Here is a 24,772-nt window from a genome sequence, read left to right as displayed (position 1 = left end):
GAGACACAGGTGGGATGGCAATGCCTGGCATGATGCGCACCTTTCCATGTGACCGCATGGGAGCCTTCAGCCAGTATTCTATCAGGTGGTCTTGCAGAAAAAGCGCCTGCAGCTGACTTGGTCCTGGCAGGGCTAGGGGTGAAGCTGTTTGAGGATGTTATTGGTGGCCAGGTTTGTGGCAGGCTCTAATCTAGAGAACTGGGTTTGATTCCCCAGTCCTCCACTTGAAGCCTGTTGGATGACCTTGGTCAAATCACAGTTCTCACAGGGTATCTGTTGTGGGGAGAGGCACAGAAGGCCATTGTATGTCGCTTTGAGACTCCTTCGAGGAGAGAAAAAGTGGGGTATAAAACCCAACTCTTCTAGGTGGAGAGCTCTGTTTCCTCTTCATGGGAGCCATTTAGGTACACTCTTTTGTCACAGGCAGAGCCATTCAGTGGTTCCATTTCAATGAAAGAAAGGGGGCAAAGCACATGTAAAAACTCTACGAATCTAACCTTGGATCTCTCATGTTCAGTGATTTTATGTCCCTTCTATCAAAGACCTTAATGCAGCATCTTATCTCACAGAGTGGCCAACCAGTCCCTCTAGAGGTCAAACAACAGGATATAGAGGTCGGGATCTTCCCCCAATGTTGCCTCCTGGCCCTGGGATACGCAGGTTTAGTGTCTCTGAAGGTGGAGGTCTGCCTCATACGCCATGGCTAGACCTCTCCTCCGTGACTGTCTGATCCCCTGTTAAAGCTGTCTGTGCCTGTGGCCTTTGCTGCATCCTCTGGCAGCGAATTCCACATTTTAATGGAGCTCTATAAAAACATAGAATAATAATAATATGGGTCAGTTTCTTTATAGTGCAAGGAGATGCTCACAGGCCAGGATAGCTACATGCACATCATCCTGCCCCATCCCATCTGTGTTCCTTGAGCTTAGAGGCCTATCCATTCATTACCCAAGTGCTTTTTTGCATGGGTGGTATGTACCACAATCCCTGTGTGTGTTTTCCTGCAACAATTCTAACTGTAGACTGCAATGCGACAGACTCCAGAAGCAAACATTCTGCTGGGGCTTCCTTGCTATGGATCACAACTGATAAGACGTTGGGTTTCACCCCTTACCCGTGCAAGGATGTGTTGTTAGATGCATGGGTGCACTGCCATGAAGCCGCAGAGCGGTCAGTGTGGTCTCGTGGTCCGAACTGCACTGTAAACACCACAGGACATGGCTCTGTAATGGTCAGGCTTTCCCACAAGTAGCCATAGTTGTCTCTGTTAATGTATGACGTCCCATGTGCCATATAAGCTCATTCCCACTACAGTGTCACGACGCTCATTTCATTCATTCATTCATTCATTCATTCATTCATTCATTCATTCATTCATCATTTCGATTTATATATTGCCACATTTCCTAGGAACCCGCGGCAGTTCACAGAACAAAACATTAAAATACAGTAAAACCCCAATTTACAATAAAACAAGCAAGTGGTCAAAAACATAAATCAGGGGCAGTCAAACTGCGGCCCTCCAGATGTCCATGGACTACAATTCCCATGAGCCCCTGCCAGCGAATGCTGGCAGGGGGCTTATGGGGATTGTAGTCCATGGACATCTGGAGGGCCGCAGTTTGACTACCCCTGACATAAATAATCTATCCCATCCTGTTTGATGCGGAGCCCTGCTGGGTCCATTCAAGGGTTCTCCCTCCTCCTCCTCCCTAGGGTCAGAACACCAGATCCTTTACATTGCGGACGACAACAAGATCCGCAGCATGTACCCCTTCAACCCCAACTCTGCCTACGAGCCCGCCTTCCAAGGGGACGAGACTGTCCGCATCGCTGCCATGGACGTCTACGTCAAGGGCAACAAGATCTACTGGACCAACTGGCACACGGGGCGCATCTCCTGCCGCGAACTGCCGTCCTCGGCTGGCTCCAGCACGTCCAATCGGAACCGGCGGCAGATAGACGGCGGCGTCACCCACCTGAACGTAAGCGAGCAGGAGTGCCCCGACACACTCGGTTTTGTAACCACGGGGTGGGGTGGGGGGATAAAGGCCAGACCCAGCAATATAGCTGGTTTGGCAGAATCTCGGTGCTCATTTCACTTCCTGTTACCCCCTAACCCCCTACAGATATCCGGGCTGAAGATGCCAAGGGGCATTGCCATCGATTGGGTGGCCGGGAACATCTACTGGACAGACTCCGGGCGCGATGTCATTGAAGTGGCCCAGATGAAGGGCGAGAACCGGAAAACGCTCATCTCTGGCATGATCGATGAGCCCCACGCCATTGTGGTGGACCCGCTTCGAGGGTGAGGCTGGTCCTCGTGAGCCATCTCTCCAAGCAGCTCTGCCCCTCCAACTCCCAGGGTGGCCTCACAAGGCTTCTTTCTCCTTTTCAGCACCATGTACTGGTCCGACTGGGGGAACCACCCCAAGATTGAGACGGCGGCCATGGATGGGACCCTGAGGGAGACGCTCGTACAGGACAATATCCAGTGGCCAACGGGTGAGTGAAGAACCAGACGTGTGGAGGTTTTTCGGTTTCTACCGCTTCATGCTTCATGAGCAGGGGGTTGGACTAGATGGCCTGTATGGCCCCTTCCAATTCTATGATTCTTTGATTCTATGATTCTACGATTCTATGATTCTAAGATTCTATGATTCTATGATTCCAAGATTCTAAGATTCTAAGATTCTATGATTCTAAGATTCTATGATTCCAAGATTCTAAGATTCTATGATTCTAAGATTCTATGATTCTAAGATTCTATGATTCCAAGATTCTATGATTCTAAGATTCTATGATTCTATGATTCTAAGATTCCAAGATTCTATGATTCCAAGATTCTAAGATTCTATGATTCTCAGATTCTATGATTCTAAGATTCTATGATTCCAAGATTCTATGATTCTAAGATTCTATGATTCTAAGATTCTATGATTCTATGCTAAAGTAGCAGACCAGTTACTGTAAGCCATGGCCAGGGCTACCTCTGTCCTGTCCCGAAGTAACAAGATTTTTGTATGCAGATAGAATCTTAAAATCACAGAGTTTGAAGGGACCTCCAGAGCCTTCAGTGCAGGAAAACTCACAACTACTTGCCCACCCACAGTGACCCCAGCTCCTTGCCCAGATGACGCCCCCTCAACAAAAACCAAAACAAAATAAAATAAAACAAAACAGAATCCAGGCCAGTGTGGCCTGGAAGAAATTCACCTCTCAATCCCAAAGTGGTGATCGGTATTTCCCTGGGCATGCAAAAAAGGGACACGACAGCTAAGCATCATAGAATCATAGAATTGGAAGGGACCTCCTGGGTCATCTAGTCCAACCCCCTGCACTATGCAGGACACTCACAACCCTATCTCTCATAGAATCATCAACACAATCCCTTCTGCCCACCCACTCACAATCTGCCTAAATTCTTCCAGATCTTTAGCCGAAAATTCTTCTGAATTAATGAATTTTCCTTCCACTATCTGGCTACTCCATTATTCGGCAACAGATCTCTGTGATATCTGGCACAGGGCTAATTCCTTTCCTGAAACTGCCAAGGAGTGATCCTGGAACCTGCAAAATATTGTAATAGAAGGTCAAACGACAGCCTGGGAGGTGATGGTTTTAATCCGAAGTTTGCCATGAACACTTACATTATAGTAGATGCGTTCAGAGCCAGTGTACGGTAGGCAGGCAATGTATGGGATATTTGTAGAGCACATGCACCGTTAGCTGTTGAGACCCATGCATTGAGATCTGTGCTTTTCTTGCAGGTCTGGCTGTGGATTACCACAATGAGCGTCTGTATTGGGCAGACGCCAAGCTCTCCGTGATCGGCAGCATTCGGCTCAACGGCACCGACCCAGTGGTCGCTATCGACAGCAAGAAAGGTAAAAAAGTTTTTGAGAGAGGGATGGATAGTAAGTGGTCTGTTTGGGCCCCGCTTCTAAAGGGATCTCCCTTGCTTCCCACGCTCAGTTTTTTGCTCTTGATAAATCAGCAACCTGTACTGAACTGTTAGGTATTCTTAAGAAGAGGGGTTTAAAGAAATGATCCTTCTCTGTGTTGGCTCTTCTTCGAGAACAGTATCATTGTCTTTACTTCCATTGTCATTCTAGTTATACCTGGGAGAAAGCTACTACCTAGATTAGGAAGGCTAAGCTCTTGATCACTAGGAAAAACTTGCCTTTATCAAACATCTTTGGTCACGTGCAACACAGGCCCAGATTGGACTGCCTTGATGGTTTTTGTCAAATTTCACCTTGAGCGCTAGGCCGACCAGCTTGGTGCCTGCACAGTGACTGACTGTGTCGTGGGCCAGGTTGCACCTCACTTTGACAACATGTGACATATACAGACTTGACCAAATCTGCTGAAGGAAAGGCAGACGTCCCTCCAGGATTATAACTGATACATGAAAATGACCGACTTGCCAACCACAGACTTGCTTAATAGTTTCCTGGCTCTTTGCACCTAAACAGTCATCGACATACTGTTTGGGAAGCGATTGCCAGAACCGCTTGCAAGATTAGCTAGGTTCATGGGCAGACATCCAAGGCATGCAGTGAGTTCTAAGTAGCAAATCTCAACTGAAAAATCCCCCCTTAATATTGTGCTGTTTAATTATAATGATGAAAGGCAGGAGCAGCCGTTGTGAGAAAGCAATGTAATTGTGCACATGGCCACAGCAAAAATTGTTTAGACACAACTGAACAGCTCTGAAAATGGTCACCTTCCTGATTATGGCCAGTGAGCTGGTCTGGATGCAGTCAAATGCCTGGTTCTTCCAGAATATCTAGATCTCTCCATAATGGCAGGCCATGGGACTGTCCCTCTTCCCCTTGGTTATTCCAGGGGTGAAATAGAGCAGATCTGAGCTGTTTTTTTATACCTTGCTTTTCACTACCCAAAGGAGTCTCAAAACAAACACCTTTCCCTTCCTCTCCCTACACAGACACCTTGCAAGGTAGTTAGGGCTGAGAGAGCTCTGAGAGAACAGGCCCAAGGTCACCCAGCTGGCTGCACGTGGAAGAGAAGTGGGGAATCAAACCCAGTTCTCCAGATTAGTAGCCACCGCTCTTAACCATGACACCAAGCTGTCTCTCCTTGGTTGAATCCTGGCTGAATTCAAGCTCCTTCTAGTTTCCCAAGCAGTGTGGACATTAGCAATGGTCAGTGTGGTCAGTTGCCAACTCCAGTCCCACCCTCTCTTCCCCCAGGGCTAAGCCACCCTTTCAGCATCGACATCTTTGAGGATTACATCTACGGCGTCACGTACATCAACAACCGCATCTTTAAGATCCACAAGTTCGGCCACGGGACCGTCACCAACCTGACAGCCGGGCTCAACCATGCCACGGACGTGGTGCTGTACCACCAGTACAAGCAGCCAGACGGTTAGTAACGCCCTCTTGGGTCACCCAGCCCTGATCACAAAAGGCCGCAAGAAGTCCTGTTGATTCTATGCAGAAGCAGCGGAGGCAGTTGTACTCGAGGGCCTGAACTTTCCAACAGAACCAACAGCATACTGCACTTTCTGGACCTAGATCAGTAAGAACTAAAAAGTTGCTCAGAGACTGGGATTCGTTTGAAGGAGGAGGCGGACAAACTGGAAAGGAATCAGGTGGCCAAAGGGCTGCCATGAAACTGAGGGCTTCCAAAAAAGAAGATAAAGTCAGTTTTCAGATTGCCTTCATGTTGACAGACAAGGGGCTGTGCTGAAGTTAGATTCAGCTGGTCAAGCAGTGTCCTGACCAAGACCCATTATTGCACTGTAGAGTAAGCTGCCTATGTGGGACTTACTCTTAATGGCAGTGGGGGAGCCCCATGCCACTTTGCAGGGCGTGCTGGGAGGGGTCCACACTTCCCTCTGCTGCTTAATTGGATCAGCACCTCAGTCTGAGTCATGCAAGACCCACTCTGAGAGAGAGAGAGAGAGAGCCCCTGTCTTTGCCACCGTGCAGGTAAAAAAACGGAATTGAAAAGTTATCTTCCGTTTTGGTTAAGGAGGTTAGTGGAAGGGAAAACAGAATAAAAGTACTGCTAAAGATAGGCACAGAAGGGGGATTAGATGGATTCATGGAGGACAGGTCTGCCAGTGGCTGTTAGCCATGAGTTAGTTGTGTGATCTGATCCAGTAGGGCTCTTCTTATGTGCTTATTGGGGAAGGCCTCAGACTCTCTGCCCTGTTGTTGGCTCTCCAGAGTAACTATCTGGCCTTTATTTGAGACCGTTTAAAAGCCACAAGTCTTATCCACAACAAATTAACAGTAACCCTGGTGAGGATCAGAAGGGAGTGGAAGAGGCCAGGGCCTGAGCTTTAAGCTTGGCAGAAGAACTCCATCTTGCAGGCCCTGTGGATCCATCTTGCAGGCCCTGATCTCATTCCACCGCCCAGGGGCCAGGGCGGAGAAGGCCTCGGCCCTGGTCGAGGCCAAACGTACTTCCTTGGGGCCAAGGACACTCAGCTGGTTGGAGTTGGTTGATGGCAGCATCCTCTAGGCCAGGGAGTAGTCAACCTGTGGTCCTCCAGATGTTCATGAACTTCAATTCCCAGGAGCCCCTGCCAGCAAATGCTGGCAGGGGCTCCTGGGAATTGTAGTTCATGAACATCTGGAGGACCACAGGTTGACTACCCCGGCTGTAGGGAATGTACTCAGATAGGTGGTCCTTCAGAGACGCAGGACCTGGACCACGTAGGGCCGTGAAGGTCGGTACCTTGAAGGTCAGTCCTCACTGCTTGGCGTCTTTCCTTTCCAGTGGCCAACCCCTGCGACCGAAAAAAGTGTGAGTGGCTCTGTCTCCTGAGCCCCAGTGGTCCTGTGTGCACCTGTCCCAACGGCAGACGGCTGGACAACAGCACCTGTGTGCTCATCCCCTTACCGACTCTTTCACCTGTGGGTACGTGCATCCCCCTTCCCCTGGCACAGAAAATCCTTACACTTCTTCCCAAGAACAAGGAGGGCTCAGACCGAAGCAGATTTCCGTGGGCAACACGACCCACAAAGTAGGAATCCCTAGCCGAAAAACCCTAAACTGCATGTAAATACACGTGTGCCTCCCCTGCAGCCTGATGCATGCGGAAATGACCCCTTTCATACCTGGTGCCCAAACCCAGATGGGGCGTTAAATGCCAAACCCAGGAGCTTGAACTGGTCCTGGAAATAAACTGGGAGCCAGTGAATTATTATTATTATTATTATTATTATTATTATTATTATTATTATTATTATTATTATTATTATTATTATTATCTTTCGATTTATTGCCCGCCACTCCCTTACGGCTCGTGGCGGGTTACAACATTTTAAAACCCCCAATAAACCCCCAATAAAATCCATTAAAAACCCTCAGCAACAATTACAATATAACATTATCGGTTAGCAAGCTAACCTGGCAAGATAGGCTAATCAACCTCCCCCTCCTACTACAAGCAGGTGGAGAGGTGATACTGATGGTACTAATCCCCAATCTCAATCCCAGGTCCCGGGTCCCGGGATTTATGTTAGAAAGTAGCGCCATAAGAGGGTTATTTTGGCAGGTCCCACTCGGAACTTTGCCAACTGTGTTTTTATCCTGGATGAGATTACCAAGTCATCTTCAAGGGCAGCCCCACGCATTGACCGTTACAGTAGTCCAACAAGGATATTGCTGAGGTTTATCTCCAAGATTACGACCTGCTTTTCTATGAACTGCCACAGCGGGGAAACCGATTTAAGCTAGTAAAAAGCATCCCCAGCCACCTCTTTCCCACTTCTCTGCCCAAAGACTGCATGTCACGTCGGGACGTTCAGGGTCCGTGTGGTCGTTTGCACTATGAAATGTGTACAAGAAATTTGAGGTGCACCCACCCTCCCACCCCGTCCCCCATCTCCTCTGGATCAATGCCTAGAAATTCCGCCGTGATGTGTGATTTCACCTCCGTCTGTGTCCTTCATAGCTCCAGCCACTGACACTTGCGACCTGGTTTGTCTCAACGGAGGCAGCTGCTTCCTCAACGCCCGCAAGCAGCCCAAGTGCCGATGCCAGCCCCGCTACAACGGGGACAAGTGCCAGTTTGACCAGTGCTCTAACTACTGTCAGAACGGGGGCACCTGTGCGGCTTCCCTGTCCGGTGAGTAGACCGAGGCGGGGGGACAGGTGAACTTGTGTAGGAGGCGGAGAAGCAGGCCACATACGCGGCTCAGGAAGACCCACTTGTGCAGAAAGAGAAGCTAGCATTAAGCCACAGGGGTGGACTTCCACAAGGTTGCACTGATCCATTTCCGCTTCAAAGCTCTTCAACGCAAAGCCGGTAAAGTTGGTGTCCTCGGAACTGATCTCACAATCCAACAGCTGAGAACAGAGATCAGGACTAACAGGAGATTGATCCTAGGAGACGCACACACACACACACACACATACACAAAACAATACAGGCAGCTGGGCACCATAATCGAATTCCTTTCCACCCAAATGTCCTTACAGACTTCCAGCACTCAAAATCAAATCTGAACTATTTGCCACTGGTACTTCTAATACAGGCTTTCTCAACCAGGGTTTTGTAAACCCCTGTGGTTTCTTGACAGCCCTGGAAGGGTTTCCTGAATGGTTGGGAGTGAATTAATTTGTAGATGCATTTTTTTTTAAAAAAATTGCTAAGCATTTATTTTAGATATGACCATGTCGACCCAGCCTCCCCTCCCAAAATGGCCAATGATGGGCCTGGAGGGGGCGGGAAGGGGAGGGGCCCCGGGTGGGCATGTCCACAGATCTGCTTCCCAACTATATTTTGCACAGTCACACCACTCCTGGGCCTCTTCGAAGCCTGAAGAATGTTTCAGGGGCTTCTCAAAGGTAAAAAAGTTGAGAAAGGCTACTCTAATGTATGTGGAGGTTGGTGACCAGAAAATGCTAAGCTGATTCCAAGGAAGTAATAGAGCTATTAGGTGTTACATTCCGTTGAGGGTCTCCTTCTTCTGCAACATGGCCCTTGGTGTCCAGGTGGGCGGAACGAGCCAGAAACCCCTGTGCAGAATTGGAACCCCCCTCCTGTTGGCTCCGCCCTGCTTAACCCCCTCTGTTCTCTCCCCGCCTGCCCCAGGGATGCCAACTTGCCGCTGTCCCAACGGCTACACGGGCTCCCAGTGCAACAAGCAGTTGTGCACAGACTACTGCCTCAACAACGGCACCTGCTCCGTCAACCAGGGCAACCAGCCCAACTGCCGCTGCCCAGTTGAGTTCATTGGCGACAAGTGCCAATACCGTAAGTACCCGTCCATGCTCAAGCCTGCAGGGGCTTGCAGGGTCAGCTGGTGGGGTCTCACCTTCATGCCAGCATTCCGTTCCAGCCACAGCAGAGAGACCAACAAGGAGGCACCTGGTCTACACTTGATGGCCATTAGAAAGGCTTCCAGATTGGAGTTACTCAGTGGTCTGAGCAACCTGGGGGAGGAGCCATGGCTCAGTGGGAGAACCTCTGCTTGGAATGCAGAAGGTCCCAGGTTCAGTCCCCAGCATCTCCAGTCCTCCAGTTCAATCCCCAGTCTTTGGAGAGCTGCAGCCAGTCTGAGTAGATGATACTAAGCAGTAATATCAGGGCTCTCTCAGCCTCACCTACTTCACAGGGTGTCTGTTGTGGGGAGAGGAAAGGGAAGGCGAATATAAGCCGCTTTGAGACTCCTTTGGGTAGAGAAAGGCGGCATAAGAACCAACTCTTCTTCTAGATGAGATGGACCAGTGGTCTGATCCAGTAGGGTTCTTCTTATTTTCTTATCAGGGGAGGCCTCAGCCTCTATGCCCTATGACTGGCCCTCCAGAGGCACCGGTTGGCCACTATGGACTAGACGGAGTATTGCTCTGATTCAGCAGGGCTCTCCTGATGTCCTGAGGTCACTGGGATCAAGAGTCTTTGGAGAGTGTCTCTTGGCTAGAGCTGTGCATATACTGTTGGGTCCTTGTTCCTTATCCTGTGGCGCACCCTCTCCCCTACTTCTCAGGCCAGTGCTTTAACTACTGTGAGAACAATGGTATCTGCCAGCTTACAGTCTCCGGAATTCGCCAGTGTCGCTGCCTGCCAAATTACTACGGGGACCGCTGCCAGCAGAACAAGTGCGATCGCTGTCTCAAGGGCAACTGCTCCATCAACAAGCAGAGCGGCAACGTCACCTGCACGTAGGTGCCCAACGCTGGCATTGGGGCCAGGCTGGCACAGAAGGGGTAGAGGGATCAAGGGTGCTTTGGGTTTCTTGACTCTGGTGTACACTGGGGAGGGACGACCCATGATGTGCAGTGGGGGAGTGATTAGTAACTGGGAAGCAAAAGGAGTAGACGAGGAGCAGCGGAAGCCTGCTCAGGATACAGTCAGGTTTGGTGAGAATGCTCTAAGGTTTCTGGGTGGCTCCTTCCGGTCAAGCAAGGCAAATGGGACATCTCCTCTTCATCAAGGGAGGTGGTTGGTCTTGCTCTGTCACAGGGATCCCCAGCCTTTTGGGGAATTCTGGCACTAGTCAGTGGGCACAATCACAAAATGGCTGCCGCAGGAGGCAGTGCCAATCCCTGACAAAATGGCTGCCGCAGGAGGCGGTGCTAATCCCTGACAAAATGGCTGCCACAAGGAGTTCCCTTTTGTCAGGACAATGATATAGAAAACTCTGATAGTTCAGCATTTCAGGTAGAAGTTCTGTTTAATAGGATGCTTTTTAATCTGGACCATCAGAAGCCCTCCTGGTTCAGATCTTCACCTAGCCGTGTCTTCTCTCTAAAAGATCAGGATAGAAGTTGAAGAGCAAGGCTCAAAAAAGAAGAAGGCACACAGTGAGATAGGGAGGGAGGCGGAGAGGGGGCTGGAATGGAATGGTCAGGGGGGCTGAAATGGAAATGTAATTTCAGAGCAGTGGCTTGCATGGCATGTGGGCTTAGGGGTCCTGGTCTCGAAGGGGTGGATGGAGGGCTGTGCTGCTCTACCTACCTCTCCCTCCAACCCTTCCAGGTGCCCGGATGGCAGGATAGCCCCCAGCTGCTTGACATGCGACAACTACTGCCAGAATGGAGGCACGTGCACCATGAACCCCGAAACCTCGATGCCCAAATGCCAGTAAGTTGGATGGCTCATTGGGGGAGGGACGCTTGCCTGCTCAGAATTGGAACGGATAGACTCTGCCTTACTTCCTGCTCCATGCTTTAGGATGCTTTGGGCTGTTCCTGTGTTGAGCAGAGGGTTGGACTAGATGGCCTGTATGGCCCCTTCCAATTCTAGGATTCTATGGTTCCATGACCCACCAATTCACATGTACCCATATCCGTGTCTGCCTGTAGCCAAAGCAGACCTCTTCCCTGCTTCTTCCTTCCCACAAGCCCAGCTTTCCCCTTGCATGGCAGGGTTTCCCTGCTCCACAAATCACATAACCAACGGTGAATTTAGGATATGGTGACCAGGACTCATGCCCTGTGCACCGTACTTTATGCGGGTGCCCTGAACCCCATCAAGCCCTCATGGGCATTGGGAGTCCAGTGACATTCACTCCAGCAGACAGAGAATAGCTCAGTGACACACGCACTGGCCACAAGGAGTCTGGCTCTGCCAGGGCTCAGCACAGCAGCTGCTCATGTCAGAGCAACAGTGTCCAGCACAAACTGCCATGGCTTTCCTTCTAGCGTGGGCATTGGCTGCCAGTCCCCCATTGCACCTTCCCGACGATGGGGACGAGCCTAGGGACCAGCTGAGGGACTCACGGCCTGAGGCAGCCAGCCTCTTTGCCGCCGGGGAGGAGTGCCAATTTGTGGGTGGGCGTTTCTCTGCAGAGGCCCCACCCCCAGCCCTGCATCATCAGTCCCCACCCGCTCACTTGCCCCAGGCACAATGGGGCAGGGATGCAACCTGCATGCCATTCCCCAGCTTGGCTCCATCTCTACCATCTCAGGATCCTGCCAGCTTCTCCCCTCCCCTGATGCAGACTCCATAGCCCAGCCATTTCCCAGAATCCAGTGCTTCTCCTTGCCAGCAGTCCATAGCGGAACGGGAGCAGCTGACTGACCATCCTGTCACCCGCAGCTGTGTGGTGTAATCAGGACCCCCAGTCATGTTTCACTTAACATTGTTGAAAGCAGGTCGAGGGCCCTGCAGCAAAATGCCTGCCATGGGGTGCCCGGGACCAACTGCAAAGTGGATGCCATGGAGGCGGTGCCCAAAATTCTGTGAGGCTTCATGAAATATGAAGCATCTCCCTATCATGAAGCCAGATGTTCTCAAATGGGTGCTCCCTGCAGATTCCTCCTGGGCTCTTCAGAAGTACCTCCGGTTCTAGTGAGATGGAAGGAAGGCAGGATGGGCCATTTCCCTTGATAAGGAGAGACTTTGAGGAGGGAGAAGGTGGGCATCAAGAAAACATATTGGCAGGTTTCCTGGTGCCCATGGGCACCATGTTGGAGATCCCCTATTCCAGGGGTAGTCAACCTGTGGTCCTCCAGATGTTCATGGACTACAATTCCCACGAGCCCCTGCCAGCATTTGCTGGCAGGGGCTCGTGGGAATTGTAGTCCATGAACATCTGGAGGACCACAGGTTGACTACCCCTGCCCTATTCCATTCCCAGGTTGTCTTCTCAGTGGGTTCCCCAACAGGCTTATCCCACAGCCACACTGTCTTCTTACATGCTTCTGTCTTCCTTCTTCTCTTGCAGGTGCTCAGCAGAAATGACAGGGGACCAGTGCGAGATGGCTGTGGACAGCGAGCAGCAGAATAACCGTAGGTTGAACGGGAAAGTAAAAGAAGAGGCAATAGGGATGGATGGGAGGCACATGTATTAGTGGGCAAGCGGCGGGGAGGGTGTGAAATGCAGCCTCTCAGGGACCGGAGAGCATTTGTATTGGCCAGGGGAGGTGGCCTTCCAGATCTGCTCTGGCTGCGGGTAGGGTGGGAGGTTGAGGGCGTCTCCCAGACTTTCGGTCCCCAACAGCTCCCTTCTCTTCCCAGGGACGGTCTCCATCGTCATCCCGATCCTCCTCCTCCTGCTCGTGGTGTTGGTGGCCGGAGCGGTGGTCTGGTACAAGAAGCGGATTAAAGGGTAAGGCAGCACGGAGAGGCTGATAGGGGGCAGGATGTTGCATGGGGGTGGCAGGTGACAGTGGATGAGCAATAGGGTTGTGAGCATCCTGCATAGTGCAGGGGGTTGGACTAGATGACCCAGGAGGTCCCTTCCAACTCTATGATTCTATGATTCTAAATTCCGTCTAAACATCCAGAAGAAGTTCCTAACAGAGTGGTTTCTCAGTGGAACAGGCATCTTCAGGAGGTGGTGGGTTCTCCATCTTTGGGAATATTTAAGCTGAGGCTGGATAGCCATCTGACGGAGAGGCTGATTCCGTGAAGGTTCAAGGGGGTGGCAGGTGACAGTGGATGAGCGATAGGGTTGTGAGTGTCCTGCATAGTGCAGGGGGTTGGACTAGATGACCCAGGAGGTCCCTTCCAACTCTGTTATTCTATGAGAGCCAGCTGGGTGACCTTAGGCCCAGTCAGTTTCCTCAGAGCTCTCTCAGCCCCACCTACCCCATAGGGTGTCTGTTGTGAGGAGAGGAAGGGAAGGTGATAGTAAAAAGCAGGGTATAAGAGCCAAATCTTTTCCTTCTCCGTGTGCTCCAGGGCCAAGGGCTTCCAACACCAGCGCATGACCAATGGTGCCATGAACGTGGAGATCGGCAACCCCACCTACAAGATGTACGAGGGGGACCCCGACGCCGATGACGTGGGGGAGCTGCTAGATGCCGACTTCACTCTGGACCCCGACAAGGTTTGGAAGGAGGAGCGGGCAGACGGAAACACCCACGTTTGCCTGAGGGTATCTTGGGTGCCGGGCGGCGGGGAAGGCAAGAGGCACTGAGAGCGCCTGAGAAGGATTTGAAAACCAAAGGCAGGAGTCCGCATATGGGAGAGCAAAGAAGAGAAGGGGAGAGTGCTGGGGTCCCACAACCTATTGAGTGGACGTTCTTAGTCTATTGCACGGCTGGCTCTCTTCCCTGGTCTCCAGGCATCCCGGATCTTTTTGCTTATCCCTGGCTTCGAAAAGCAGTCCCTCAGGGCAGGGGTAGTCAAACTGCGGCCCTCCAGATGTCCATGGACTACAATCCCCATGAGCCCCTGCCAGCAATGCTGGCAGGGGCTCATGGGGATTGTAGTCCATGGACATCTGGAGGGCCGCAGTTTGACTACCCCTGCCCTGAGGGCATTCCAAAAGGGTTCCACCCTTCTGAGTCTCTTGATGCCCCTGGGCCTAGAAAGGCGTGACTCTCAAGGGCTGTGCCAAGGATCCAGACTCAAGGAATCACTGCCATTTATAAAGCCAAGGGAGTTATTAGCAAAGAGGCGGCCTTCCACCAGGAGCCCCCATGGCTGTTCTGGGCCACCTGTGGTCATGGAAAGGCCCCAGCACCCACCTTTACAGCGTTAAGCGCCAGTAGTAACAAATACCACCAGAGTCTGTCCTCGGGATAAAAGTTGGCAATGCCAGTTGCATGCTTCCAGCATCGCGAGCACAACCCCCAAACAGGTATGCATGGAAGCGTTGGCAAAGACACGTTGAAACAATTACGAATTTCTGCTGGGCGGAGGGAAAGAGGCCACATGACACATGGGTGGGGCCCAAGCCGGTTTGGCCTGTATAAGCCAGTCCTCCCGCTCAGACTGTGCCTAGACTGGGGTGGCCAAATTGTGGCCTTCCAAACATCTGTGGACTACAAGTTCTATGAGCCCTTGTCAGGATGCTGGCAAGGGATCACGGTCATTGTAGTCCACAGGCAACTGGAGAGCCGCACATAGGCCACCCCTGGGCCAGTTTAGTGTAGTGGTTAGGAGTGTGGACTTCTAATCTGGCATGCCGGGTTCGATTCTGCACTCCCCCACATGAAACCAGCTGGGTGACCTTGGGCTCGCCACGGCACTGATAAAACTGTTCAGACCGGGCAGTGATATCAGGGCTCTCTCAGCCTCACCCACCTCACAGGGTGTCTCTTGTGGGGAGAGGAAGGGAAGGCAACTGTAAGCCGCTTTGAGCCTCCTTCGGGTAGGGAGAAGCAGCATATAAGAACCAACTCTTCTTCTCTTCTTCTAGTTGGTTGTGGTGGCTCTGGTGCTGGGTTGGCCAAAGCCTCAAAATCACCTGAAAGGAAGGGTGGGCTCATGAAGTTAATTAAATGTTTGCTCCTGCTAAATGGCCCCCGGGAGAGCAGTGCCTGAGATGCTGGTGGCCCCCAGGCTTGAAGAGAGGGTACAAGTGCACGAAGACAGGATCTCCCCGCGAAAGCCGCTCTGCTCTCTCTCCGCCACCGGTCCCTCTTATGTCCCCTCTCTGTCTCTCTCCCCTCCAGCCCACAAACTTCACAAACCCGGTGTACGCCACGCTTTACATGGGCGCCCACAACAGCCGCAACTCACTAGCCAGCACGGACGAGAAACGGGAGCTGCTGTCAAGAGGGGCAGAAGACGACCTTGGCAACCCCCTGGCATAGGGATCGGGGGGGAGGGGCCGCTGGCCCAGACAGAGACCTGGGTGGAAAGAGACAGGGTGGGTTGGGGAGGGCAGGGCGGGGCAGGGGGAGCAAGAGATACTGTATAAATGTACAAATGAAGGATTATTACTTTTATATGTGAGCAGTATTATTACCTGTATATTCCCTTTCATCTACCAGCCGCTGAATCTCTGTCCCCAGACTCCGGGGTGGCCGGAGTTATAGGCAACTTGGGGAGGTGGAGGGGAAACCACGAGGAAAAAAAAAATAAACCCCTTAGTTTGGGTTGAAGGGCTTCATAATCTTCCTTGGCTGCTCCTTTTTTTTTTCTCCCCCCCCCCTCGCTTCACTGCACAAATCAGTCCATGGGGGCTGTGCTCTTTCAGCCCGTAATTCATTTGAGACCCGATGGGGAGGGGGCAGCAATGAACCAATAGGAGCTGCCTTGGGCAAACTCATTTGGGTAGGAAGGTGATTGGAGGGATGTCAGGGAAGGTCATTGGATCCAGGAGGCCAAGAAGGAAATCAGCTGATTCTGTCTCCTGCATAGGGGGAAAATGAGATGGTTTAGAATTCCGGTGATCCCAGTCTGGATCCAGATTTAGTTGAACTAAAGTCATCCTGTCGCACATAGGCAGTCAGTGATTCTTGCTTTTGATGCAGCAGGGACCAGTACTGTTGTCCATTCATTCATTCATTCATTCATTCATTCATTCATTCATTCATTCATTCATTCATTCATTCATTCATTCATTCATTCATTGGAACACAACATAGTTCAGCTTTTTCTCCATTCTGATCCAGCTGCATTGAGCTCATGGGATGAGGAAAGAGACTTGTGACGGGGGAAGTCTGCCTCCAACCCCCCCCCCCCTTCTCCAAGCAATTGGACTAGACTTGACAGATCACTTTTGTCTTCCCTTGAGATTCCTTAGCGGTTTTGCCTAAGGAGGGGTCCCCAATCTCACGTTAAGTTTTGCTTGGGGGGTGAAAGCTGTTAAGAGCCTACTGGCGCACTACAATCTTTCATCAGAACACTTTTGAAATTCCGCAAGATGGCCGCAAATCCGCTTCCGGTTTTTGCTTTAGGTGAAAGGGCCGGTGTCCACTCTAGGACTGGCAAACATCTCTGTAGCATAGAGTTTAGGCGAATCCAGCAACCGCCCCTCCCCGCTCTCTCTCTCTCATCTGTCTGCTCGAACTTGGCACGTGCCTCTGATCTTGAAAAGGCCTTTAGAATTTTCCTCCGTTTATTTCCGTGGCAATTTTGCAGACCTTCTAAGGAGCATTGCAGTAGATGTTCTGTCTGCATCCCACCAATAGCACACTGCCTTCGTCCGTCTGTCTTAAGCCCACCCCAACTATGTTAATCTTCCAGTTACTACTTCACCTTGCTATACCTTTTCTGACCCACAAGATTTCAGGCTACTAATAGCACCCCTTTTCTTTTCTCCTCTCCACTACATGGCTTTCTTGTCTCCAATAAGTGGGCTGTGTCCTACAAAACACATTCCACAAGTATTGAGATTCGTCTGCGTGGATGCTGAGACCCTTTTGGGTCTCAGGCATGCCGACATCTCCAAACCACAACCAATCTGCTGGGCCAAACCCTACTGACCCACATGGCAGGGCAGGTGGGTCTATCTGGATCAGCTCCATCAAAACCCCACCCAAAAAATCAGCTAGGGGGGAAGCTGTTTGTCATGCGCCACCGAACTTCTTAGAATTTCCCAATTTCCCTTCATGCTAAATGTATTGCTGAAAATATTTTATTTCCAAGAGTTTTTATTATTTTTTTTTAGGGGCCAGGGGGGAGGGGGGGTACATGTTGATCGTATCACACTTTATTTTAGCGCCTGCGTCCGAAATTTTAAAACTTGAGTTTATAACAACCTTTCTCTTCCCTCCTCTCTGATCTCCCTCCTTTGCTATAACTTCAGTCATCCCTTTAAAAAAAACAACAAACCAAGCATTTTTTTTTTCTTCCTGGAAAGAGGTCCGACGTTCTTTCTATTTTCTTTTCTCTCCGACATGCTTTTTTTTAAAAAATGAAAACAGATCGAAAATAAATAAATAAAATGAACTAGCTTTTATAGTAGAAGTTTCACGCATGTGTGGGAGGGAGGGAAGGAGATCTCCTCAGCCTTTTTTTGTGGGGGAGGGGGGGAAACAAATGTTTTAATAATTTTTGCCGGATTACTTTACAACTAAAAACAAAAGCAAAAAAAATAAAAACACAGATATTGTTATAAATAAAATTTTTAAAAACGAACGCCTGCTTGAGTCTCTGCCGCTTCGAGTCGGGGTTTGTCTGACGGGGATTTTGTTACAAGGGCTGTCCACGATGAATGAGCCGCTCTGGGATATTCAAGCTGGACAGCCATCTAATTTTTTTATTTCTGTCAGCCCTTCCTCTGACCTGGGATGATTCTGCATTTACGTGGTGGATCCTGCTGTTCAGATCGATTTGAAATCTATTCGTCCCCTCGTCCCCAATTGAAACAGAAAGTTGATAGGGGAAGTCTCTTTCTTTTCTTGAATGGGGGAGGGGGGGAGGATTGGAGACAGCAAAGCGGGGGGGGGGGGGACGGGACCAAGAGCCAAATCTCTGCTGAGAGAAGTTAGGGCTTCTGGAGCGCAGTCACTTTAAGACAAGCCTCACAACCGGGAACCAGGAATACACAAACACATGAACCTGCCTCTTATTAAATCAGAACATCGGTCCATGAAGTTCAGTATTATCGACTCAGACGGGCAGCAGTGCTCCAGGGTCTTGGGCAAAGGTCTTTCACACCACCTACTGCCTGGTCCTTTCAACAGTGAAATGCAGGGGATTGAACCTGGGACCTTCTGCGTGCAAAGCCAAGACGGTCTTCCCCTGAGCCATAGCCCACCCTCTGAATGAGGAATGCCCATTTTTAAAGGGGTAGCGCATGTGAAACTTCATATTTCCTCAACTTGCTGATTGCATTCTGCCCTCAGTTCTTCCCATAAGTCTGCTTGACAAGGAGTTCTGAAAGTTATGCGTCACACCCGTGAGTCTTCGGCTCTCTCTTTTTCAGCACCAGATCCTGGAAAAGGATCGATTTGACAGGTGTGATAAAGCATTCCTTCCGCCCACTTCAGTCTTCCCCAGCCTGGACAGCCCATTTGTCCCCATTTCAATACTGCGGCTAAGAACAAATAACCATCTACTGAGTGCGTTCTGCTACATTTGTTCAGCAACCTGCTGTGTGGAGAGGAAAGGCAGAGGGACGGGTTTTAAAAAGGGCCCCTGGGTTGTACTTTGACAACTACAGATAGTTTAGATCAGCCTTTCTCAACTTGTTTGCTGTTGAGAAACCCCCGAAACATTCTTCAGGCTTCAAGAAACACCAGAAGTGGCACAATCGTGCAGAATTCGGTGAGAAAGCACAGCTGTGGACACACCCACCTGGAGCCCCTCCCCTTCCCACCCCTTCCAGGCCCATCATTGGCTATTTGGGGATGGGTGGGTGGGTCAAGATCGTATATGGTCGTATCACCCGATAAATGCTTAACAAAATTTTAAAAATATAAAAAAATAATTCCCGCCCATTCAGGACTGCCAAGAAACCCCAGTTTAGATCATGCCCAGAGGGGTATTGTTGACTTTTGGAGCCAGTGAGGTGTAGTGGTTTAGGATATGGAAATGCCAGATTCAAATCCACACTCTACCACAAAACCTTACTGGGTGACACTGGGCCAGTCACATGCTCTTAGCTAACCTACTTCACAGGGTTGTTGTGAGGGTAAAAGGGAAGAGACGGAAAGGATGTGAGCGGCTTTGGGATAGTGCTGAGGGGAAAGGTGAGGCATGAACGGATTCAATGAATAAACACTTCTATTTACAGTAAAGGACTGGGCCATGAAATTAAAGGTTTTGACTACCACATTCCAGTTATGTGGCAGTGCTTCTGAATTAATACTGAAACGGCAACAGCGTAGAAATGTAATCATCTTTAACCGCTCCTGTGGAGCGGAATATCTTTAACCACTCCTGCGGAGCGGAATAAATAAAAGATTGAGCCCTAAGGGGATGGAGAAAGGGTGGGCTCTGTCTGGGATAAAAACTCAGAGGGCCCAATCAGGAACCGTGAAGTGTCACTCCAGGGCCAAGCAGCCAATGGGGAGCCACGCATCCCTTCAACCACCCCTTGCCCTTTTTTCTCCCTCCCCTTCCTCCTTTCCTCTTCTTCCTTCCTTCCCCACAGTCTGCTCTCCCCCTCTGCTAGGGCCCGCTGTATTTCTTCTACAGCGGGCTTATTTTCTAGTCATCAATAATAAAACTGTTTTATCCAAACTGCTTTTCAAATCCCCAGGCCTGCCTGCTTCGTGAGCTCACTGTAGGCTCCAGAATCTGTCCATGTTTCTGATATTATAACGTCACGGATGCAATAGCTTTGCCAAGGTAGAGACTCCGCATCGTTAGACTTGCAGGTTCTTCAGATGCTGGAGGAGAGCTCCAGGTCTGAAAAGTTTCTCTTGCCTGCCCATTTGAAGGCAAAAATACCTTTTGAAATCTCCACAACAGCCACAAGATGGCACTCAGAGCCTAGGTGAAGAGGCTGGGCAGGCCTGAAGGAGGAAGCCACTTCCTAGCCAAAAACCCCCACCGAAAGAAGAGGCCTACCTTAACAACAGCTTACAGTCTGACGCATCTTCTCAAATGGCTCCGTGAAACTTTCCAGGTGTTACCCCACATATATACAAATAGCAAATAAATAGCTCTCCATAGGCGGGTGGACAAAGGGTGTTTTGGAGTTGTGGAGGGTGTTAAAAATCGGGGCATTTTAAAGGACTAGTTTCCAAAGATTCAGGTGTCCTAAAAGCTCTTTCCACACACTCCTCCAGATATGCGAAATTATAAGCGGCCACACCAGAGAATTAAAGTTACAATAGAAAACATGGCTTTCAAGCAAGCTTTCTTGTTAGCTCCTGCGGCTGGAAAGGAATAGAGAATAGGGTTGCCAACTCTGGGTTAGGAAATACCTGGAGATTTGGGGGGTGTGGTTTGAGAAGGGGACGGTCATCAGCAGGGTATAAGTCCACACCCTCCAAAGCAGCCATTTTCTCCCGGTGAACTGATCGGTTACCTGGATATCACTTATAATCCCAGGAGATCTCCAGCCACCGCCTGGAGGTTAGCAAAACAAACGACCCACCATCTCAGCATTGCTGACATCAGGCCCTCCCCACATCTGGCCAGCAGAAGAAAGAGAAAGGCCCAGGCCACATTGCTAGTGCCATACAGGAAGTGACATCATCACACCAACCACTTCTGAGTTGACACTCTAGACTTCAAGCAAAGGTTGGAGACACACTTTTCTTGGATGCTTTAGGATGCTTAGGGCTGATCCTGCATTGGGCAGGGGGTTGGACTAGATGGCCTGTATGGCCCCTTCCAACTCTATGATTCTATTTGGGTTCTACCATAGGGGTTTTGCTCAATTACCAAAGTATTTTGGCATGATGACATCACTTCCTAAGGTCAGCATCATGGACTGAGACTTTCTCTTGGTAAGTGCCCCCCCCATCCCCACCAGTTGCCAGTAGGGAATTGGCCACCCAAAGACAGAATTCACTAGAAGGAATCACCAACTTTGGCTTTTCTAAGGTATGAAAGCTTCTAAAGGCACCTTTCTTCAGGAACACCAAAAACCCAGAGCCATGACTGGCAAAGTTTCCCTAGTGAGGAGCAAATCACTGCCTTCCACCCCAGTCACACAACTTGCACCCTCCCCCCTCCAATTTCTCCCGTCGTGAGCTGTAACTACATACAAGCACCCGATATTATATCATTATACAGGACATAAATTCCAAACATTCCATATAAATCACATATAAGATGCCTTTTGTTGACATTTTATTGAAAGACTTATTAACTGCTTTTCTTTTCAAGGTAACTTACAGCTATGCTGGTTTCAAGTTTCAGCTATCTGCTGGAAGGATACACAGGAAAGCAGGAAAAGTCAGTATCCTGAGAAAGAATGGCAAAAGGACAGGCAGAATTCAAGGCCAGACAGTTAAGGATTAATTCAGAGGCAGAAGAAACAGGTCACTGCAAAGATGTGTCCAGAGGCATCCTAACCCCAAGTTTAGGTTGTTAGCAGCCTCTCAATCCTCACTCTGTGACAACTCATAGACTTCTGCAGTCAGCAACTGTCTAGCTAATCTGATGTGATACCCTTTAGAGTGGAACATTCTTCAGACAGGTAGCCTGAATTAGTTAATTAGCTTGGGTGAGCCAGATGAGCTGACAAGACAGGGAACTGCAGCTGGAGGTTGGGCAAAGGAATGGGGAGCTTCTGCAACAACTTTGGAGTCTAAGCCCTGGTTTGTCTGCAGCTCCATTCCCTACTGCTGGTTAGCGCTCTCTGCCTGTTGAACATCTGGCTGAGCTAAACTCTCTTTCAGCTGAGGTTTGGGTTAAGCTGGGAGCTTCTGGCAAGACTCCCTGTGAGGAATCCTCACTAACAGGACCTCAGCTTACAACAATGGCATAAAATGGATAAAATACATTAAAAACATGAATACCAAGATTTAAAACCAAAACTCAGTTCTGCAACTAAACTTAACCAAATGCAATCCTTTAGAAACCCATCTTCAATTGCCTCCTGAAGAAAAGGAGTTGGCTAATACCCTTCCCTTCCTCTCCCCACAACAAAAGCCCTGATAATGAACTCAAGGTCGCCCAGCTGGCTGCATGTGGAGGAGTGGTGAATCAAAGGAGCTGCCAGATTAGAAGCCACCAAGTGTATCTTGCTAAGTAAGTTGTTACAAAATTGTGGAGCTGCCACTGAAAAGCCCCTCTCTTGTACTACAGACCAGATGAGCTTCTTTGATTGATGGGACAGTCAAGATGGCCTCTCTCTGTGATCAGGTAGGAAAATAAAGAAGAAGATGGTTAGCTTTTCCTCCTTTACTACTCAAGGCAGATCATGTGACCGTTTTAGAAATTTCTCTTTTCCCGTCAGTTTTAACTTAGAGATGCAGACTTGCCTTTACATAATTATTACTATAACCCCAAACTAGATTTTTCTAGCTGTTTTTATTTTACGTTTTGGATTGGATATAGTAAATAGGACAGTCAACCTCATTTTAAGAACCAGCTGGCTCTGTGGAAAAGGCTCACATTTTTACAAGAATGGTTTTAAGCGCATTCTCACTGTGTGATGGAGCAAACAAAAACTCTGGTGACTTTTTCATCTATAAAATCGGTACCTGAAGCAAGTTCCAGGCCAATTTAGTAATGCCTGTACAACACACAATGAGTAGTTGCTTGAGGACTACCAGCTTGAAATGTATTGTTTTTGAGACAATATTCAGGGTGGTGTTTGGTTCACAATAGCTATTTCACCCATTCACTCAGTTCACAAATCCTATTTCTGAGGGTGCTACTAGAATTTTTTCCTTCCCAACTGATTGGTGAACAAAGAGAGAGCTGTAAAGGTATCCCCTGTGCAAGCACTGGTCATGTCTAACCCTTGGGGTGACGCCCTCTAGCACAGGGGTAGTCAACCTGTGGTCCTACAGATGTCCATGGACTACAGTTCTCTTGAGCCCAGCATTTCCCAGCATTTGCTGGCAGGGGCTCCTGGGAATTGTAGTGCATGGACATCTGGAGGACCACAGGTTGACTACCCCTGCTCTAGCGTTTTCATGGCAGACTCAATATGGGGTGGTTTGCCAGTGCCTTCCCCAGTCATTACCGTTTACCCCCCAGCAAGCTGGGTACTCATTTCACCGACCTTGGAAGGATGGAAGGCTGTGTCAACCTTGAGCCGGCTGCTGGGATCGAACTCCCAGCCTCATGGGCTGAGCTTCAGACTGCATGTCTGCTGCCTTACCACTCTGTGCCACAAGAGGCTCTTAAGAGAGAGCTTTAGCTACCTGCAAACCCATGAGTAGAGAAGGGACCTGGAGCAGAGGCTGACCAAAGGTATAGAAAAGAGGTCAGGCATCTGAATGAGTGGGTCGAATAGAAGGGAAGGGACATGGTCTGACCACCTTTGAATGGCATTTGCTGGGTGCAAAATGGCTGCCTTTCTTGTAGTAAACTTTAACATAATTTCTGGTTTCGCACAAAGCAAAAATTACTCCCTGGGTAATTACGTCTGGCAGGAATCAGGCCGTGGGGGCTACGAGCCTCCAGTCTCGGTAGGCAGACCGGCTTGAGTTTAGGGCAGGGGTGGTCAAACTTTGGCCCTCTAGAGTCTCATGGGAATTGTAGTCCATGGACATCTGGAAGGCCACAGTTTGTCCACCCCTGGTTTAGGGTGTTTTCCCACGATTCCAAGTGATTTACAAAGGACAGCAGACCCATCCCCAGAAGCTACCTCTATCACCTCACAGCAAGGCCACGCCCAAAGGGCAGAGACTCCCAAGCCAGTCTCTTTGGCCTAACAGAGGCAGATGATAAAGTCAGGAAATAAAGCACCCAGGCGTGGCACACTGCAGGCCACGAAACCCTAACGCCAACGAGAAAGCTCTTCCTCTGCTGTTCTCCAACTTCCTGACACGGAGTCGTCAAAGGCAAGGACGAAGGGAAGCGGGCTCTGTCGCTGGGGTGGATGGATGGGCCCCGGAGGCCCAGAGGGGCGTCACCACCCCCCACCGGTCATTTATCTCGCCCCCACTCCCTCCTGGCTGAGCCCCTTTGTGCCTCTCGCTCCTCCATGCCTCTGCCCCTCCTTGGCGCAAATTGTGTCTCGGTGAGTGTTAAAAATCGATCGGTGATGGATCGGGCAGCACCCAGTATTAATATGGAACGCTGCCTTGTCACTCCCCTCAAAGGTGACCCCAGGCGGGCCTTGTCTAGCACACCAATCAGGAAGGTCAACCGCTACATCCCTGCCATGAATGGGCCAAGAAAGGAGGGGGAAAGGCCGGAGTGGGTATCCGGTTTTAGACAGGACCAAGAGATTGGATTGGGAACGAAAGGAAGCATGTTGGTTGGACAACGCTAAAGGAAAAGGGAGAGGGGCGAGACTCCTGGAAGCTGTCTGTTCCAAACAATAATTCCCTGAGCTCACTGCTTTCCCTCTGCCAGATAGAGCAATCTGGTGCGGGTCTACTCAAGAGTCTTACTTGGTTAGGGTTATCAACCTCCGGGCGGTATCTGGAGATCTCCTGGGGTTATGGAGATCGGTTCACCAGGCAAAAATGGGAAAAATTGACTTTATGGTGTTATACCCTATTGAAGCTTTTTCCCTCCCCAAATTCTGCCCTCCTCAGGCTCCACCCACCCTCAACCCTTTGAGGCTTATTTCTAGGA

The 24,772-nt window shown here is 49.9% G+C and overlaps 1 protein-coding gene across 6 annotated transcripts in view; it reads left to right on the top strand.

Moving 5' to 3' along the window:
- The window catches only part of LRP1 (LDL receptor related protein 1), a 423,359-nt gene extending 405,610 nt beyond the window's left edge, over window positions 1–17,749 (top strand). For all 6 annotated transcript variants that reach the window (XM_077329218.1, XM_077329223.1, XM_077329222.1 and 3 more), the window contains 14 exons: window positions 1,717–1,985; window positions 2,130–2,308; window positions 2,399–2,505; window positions 3,771–3,887; window positions 5,217–5,393; window positions 6,757–6,897; window positions 7,937–8,110; window positions 9,080–9,241; window positions 9,975–10,149; window positions 10,967–11,071; window positions 12,657–12,721; window positions 12,950–13,040; window positions 13,616–13,763; window positions 15,337–17,749. In XM_077329218.1, coding sequence (XP_077185333.1) covers window positions 1,717–1,985; window positions 2,130–2,308; window positions 2,399–2,505; window positions 3,771–3,887; window positions 5,217–5,393; window positions 6,757–6,897; window positions 7,937–8,110; window positions 9,080–9,241; window positions 9,975–10,149; window positions 10,967–11,071; window positions 12,657–12,721; window positions 12,950–13,040; window positions 13,616–13,763; window positions 15,337–15,477 — 2,051 coding nt within the window. In that variant the 3' untranslated portion in view covers window positions 15,478–17,749. The remainder of the gene's footprint in view (window positions 1–1,716; window positions 1,986–2,129; window positions 2,309–2,398; window positions 2,506–3,770; window positions 3,888–5,216; window positions 5,394–6,756; window positions 6,898–7,936; window positions 8,111–9,079; window positions 9,242–9,974; window positions 10,150–10,966; window positions 11,072–12,656; window positions 12,722–12,949; window positions 13,041–13,615; window positions 13,764–15,336) is intronic.
- Window positions 17,750–24,772: the final 7,023 nt, after the last annotated feature.

The sequence above is a fragment of the Paroedura picta genome, chromosome 3, assembly GCF_049243985.1.
Source record: "Paroedura picta isolate Pp20150507F chromosome 3, Ppicta_v3.0, whole genome shotgun sequence".
Lineage (NCBI taxonomy): Eukaryota > Metazoa > Chordata > Lepidosauria > Squamata > Gekkonidae > Paroedura > Paroedura picta.
This window is presented reverse-complemented; position numbering and strand designations above follow the sequence as displayed.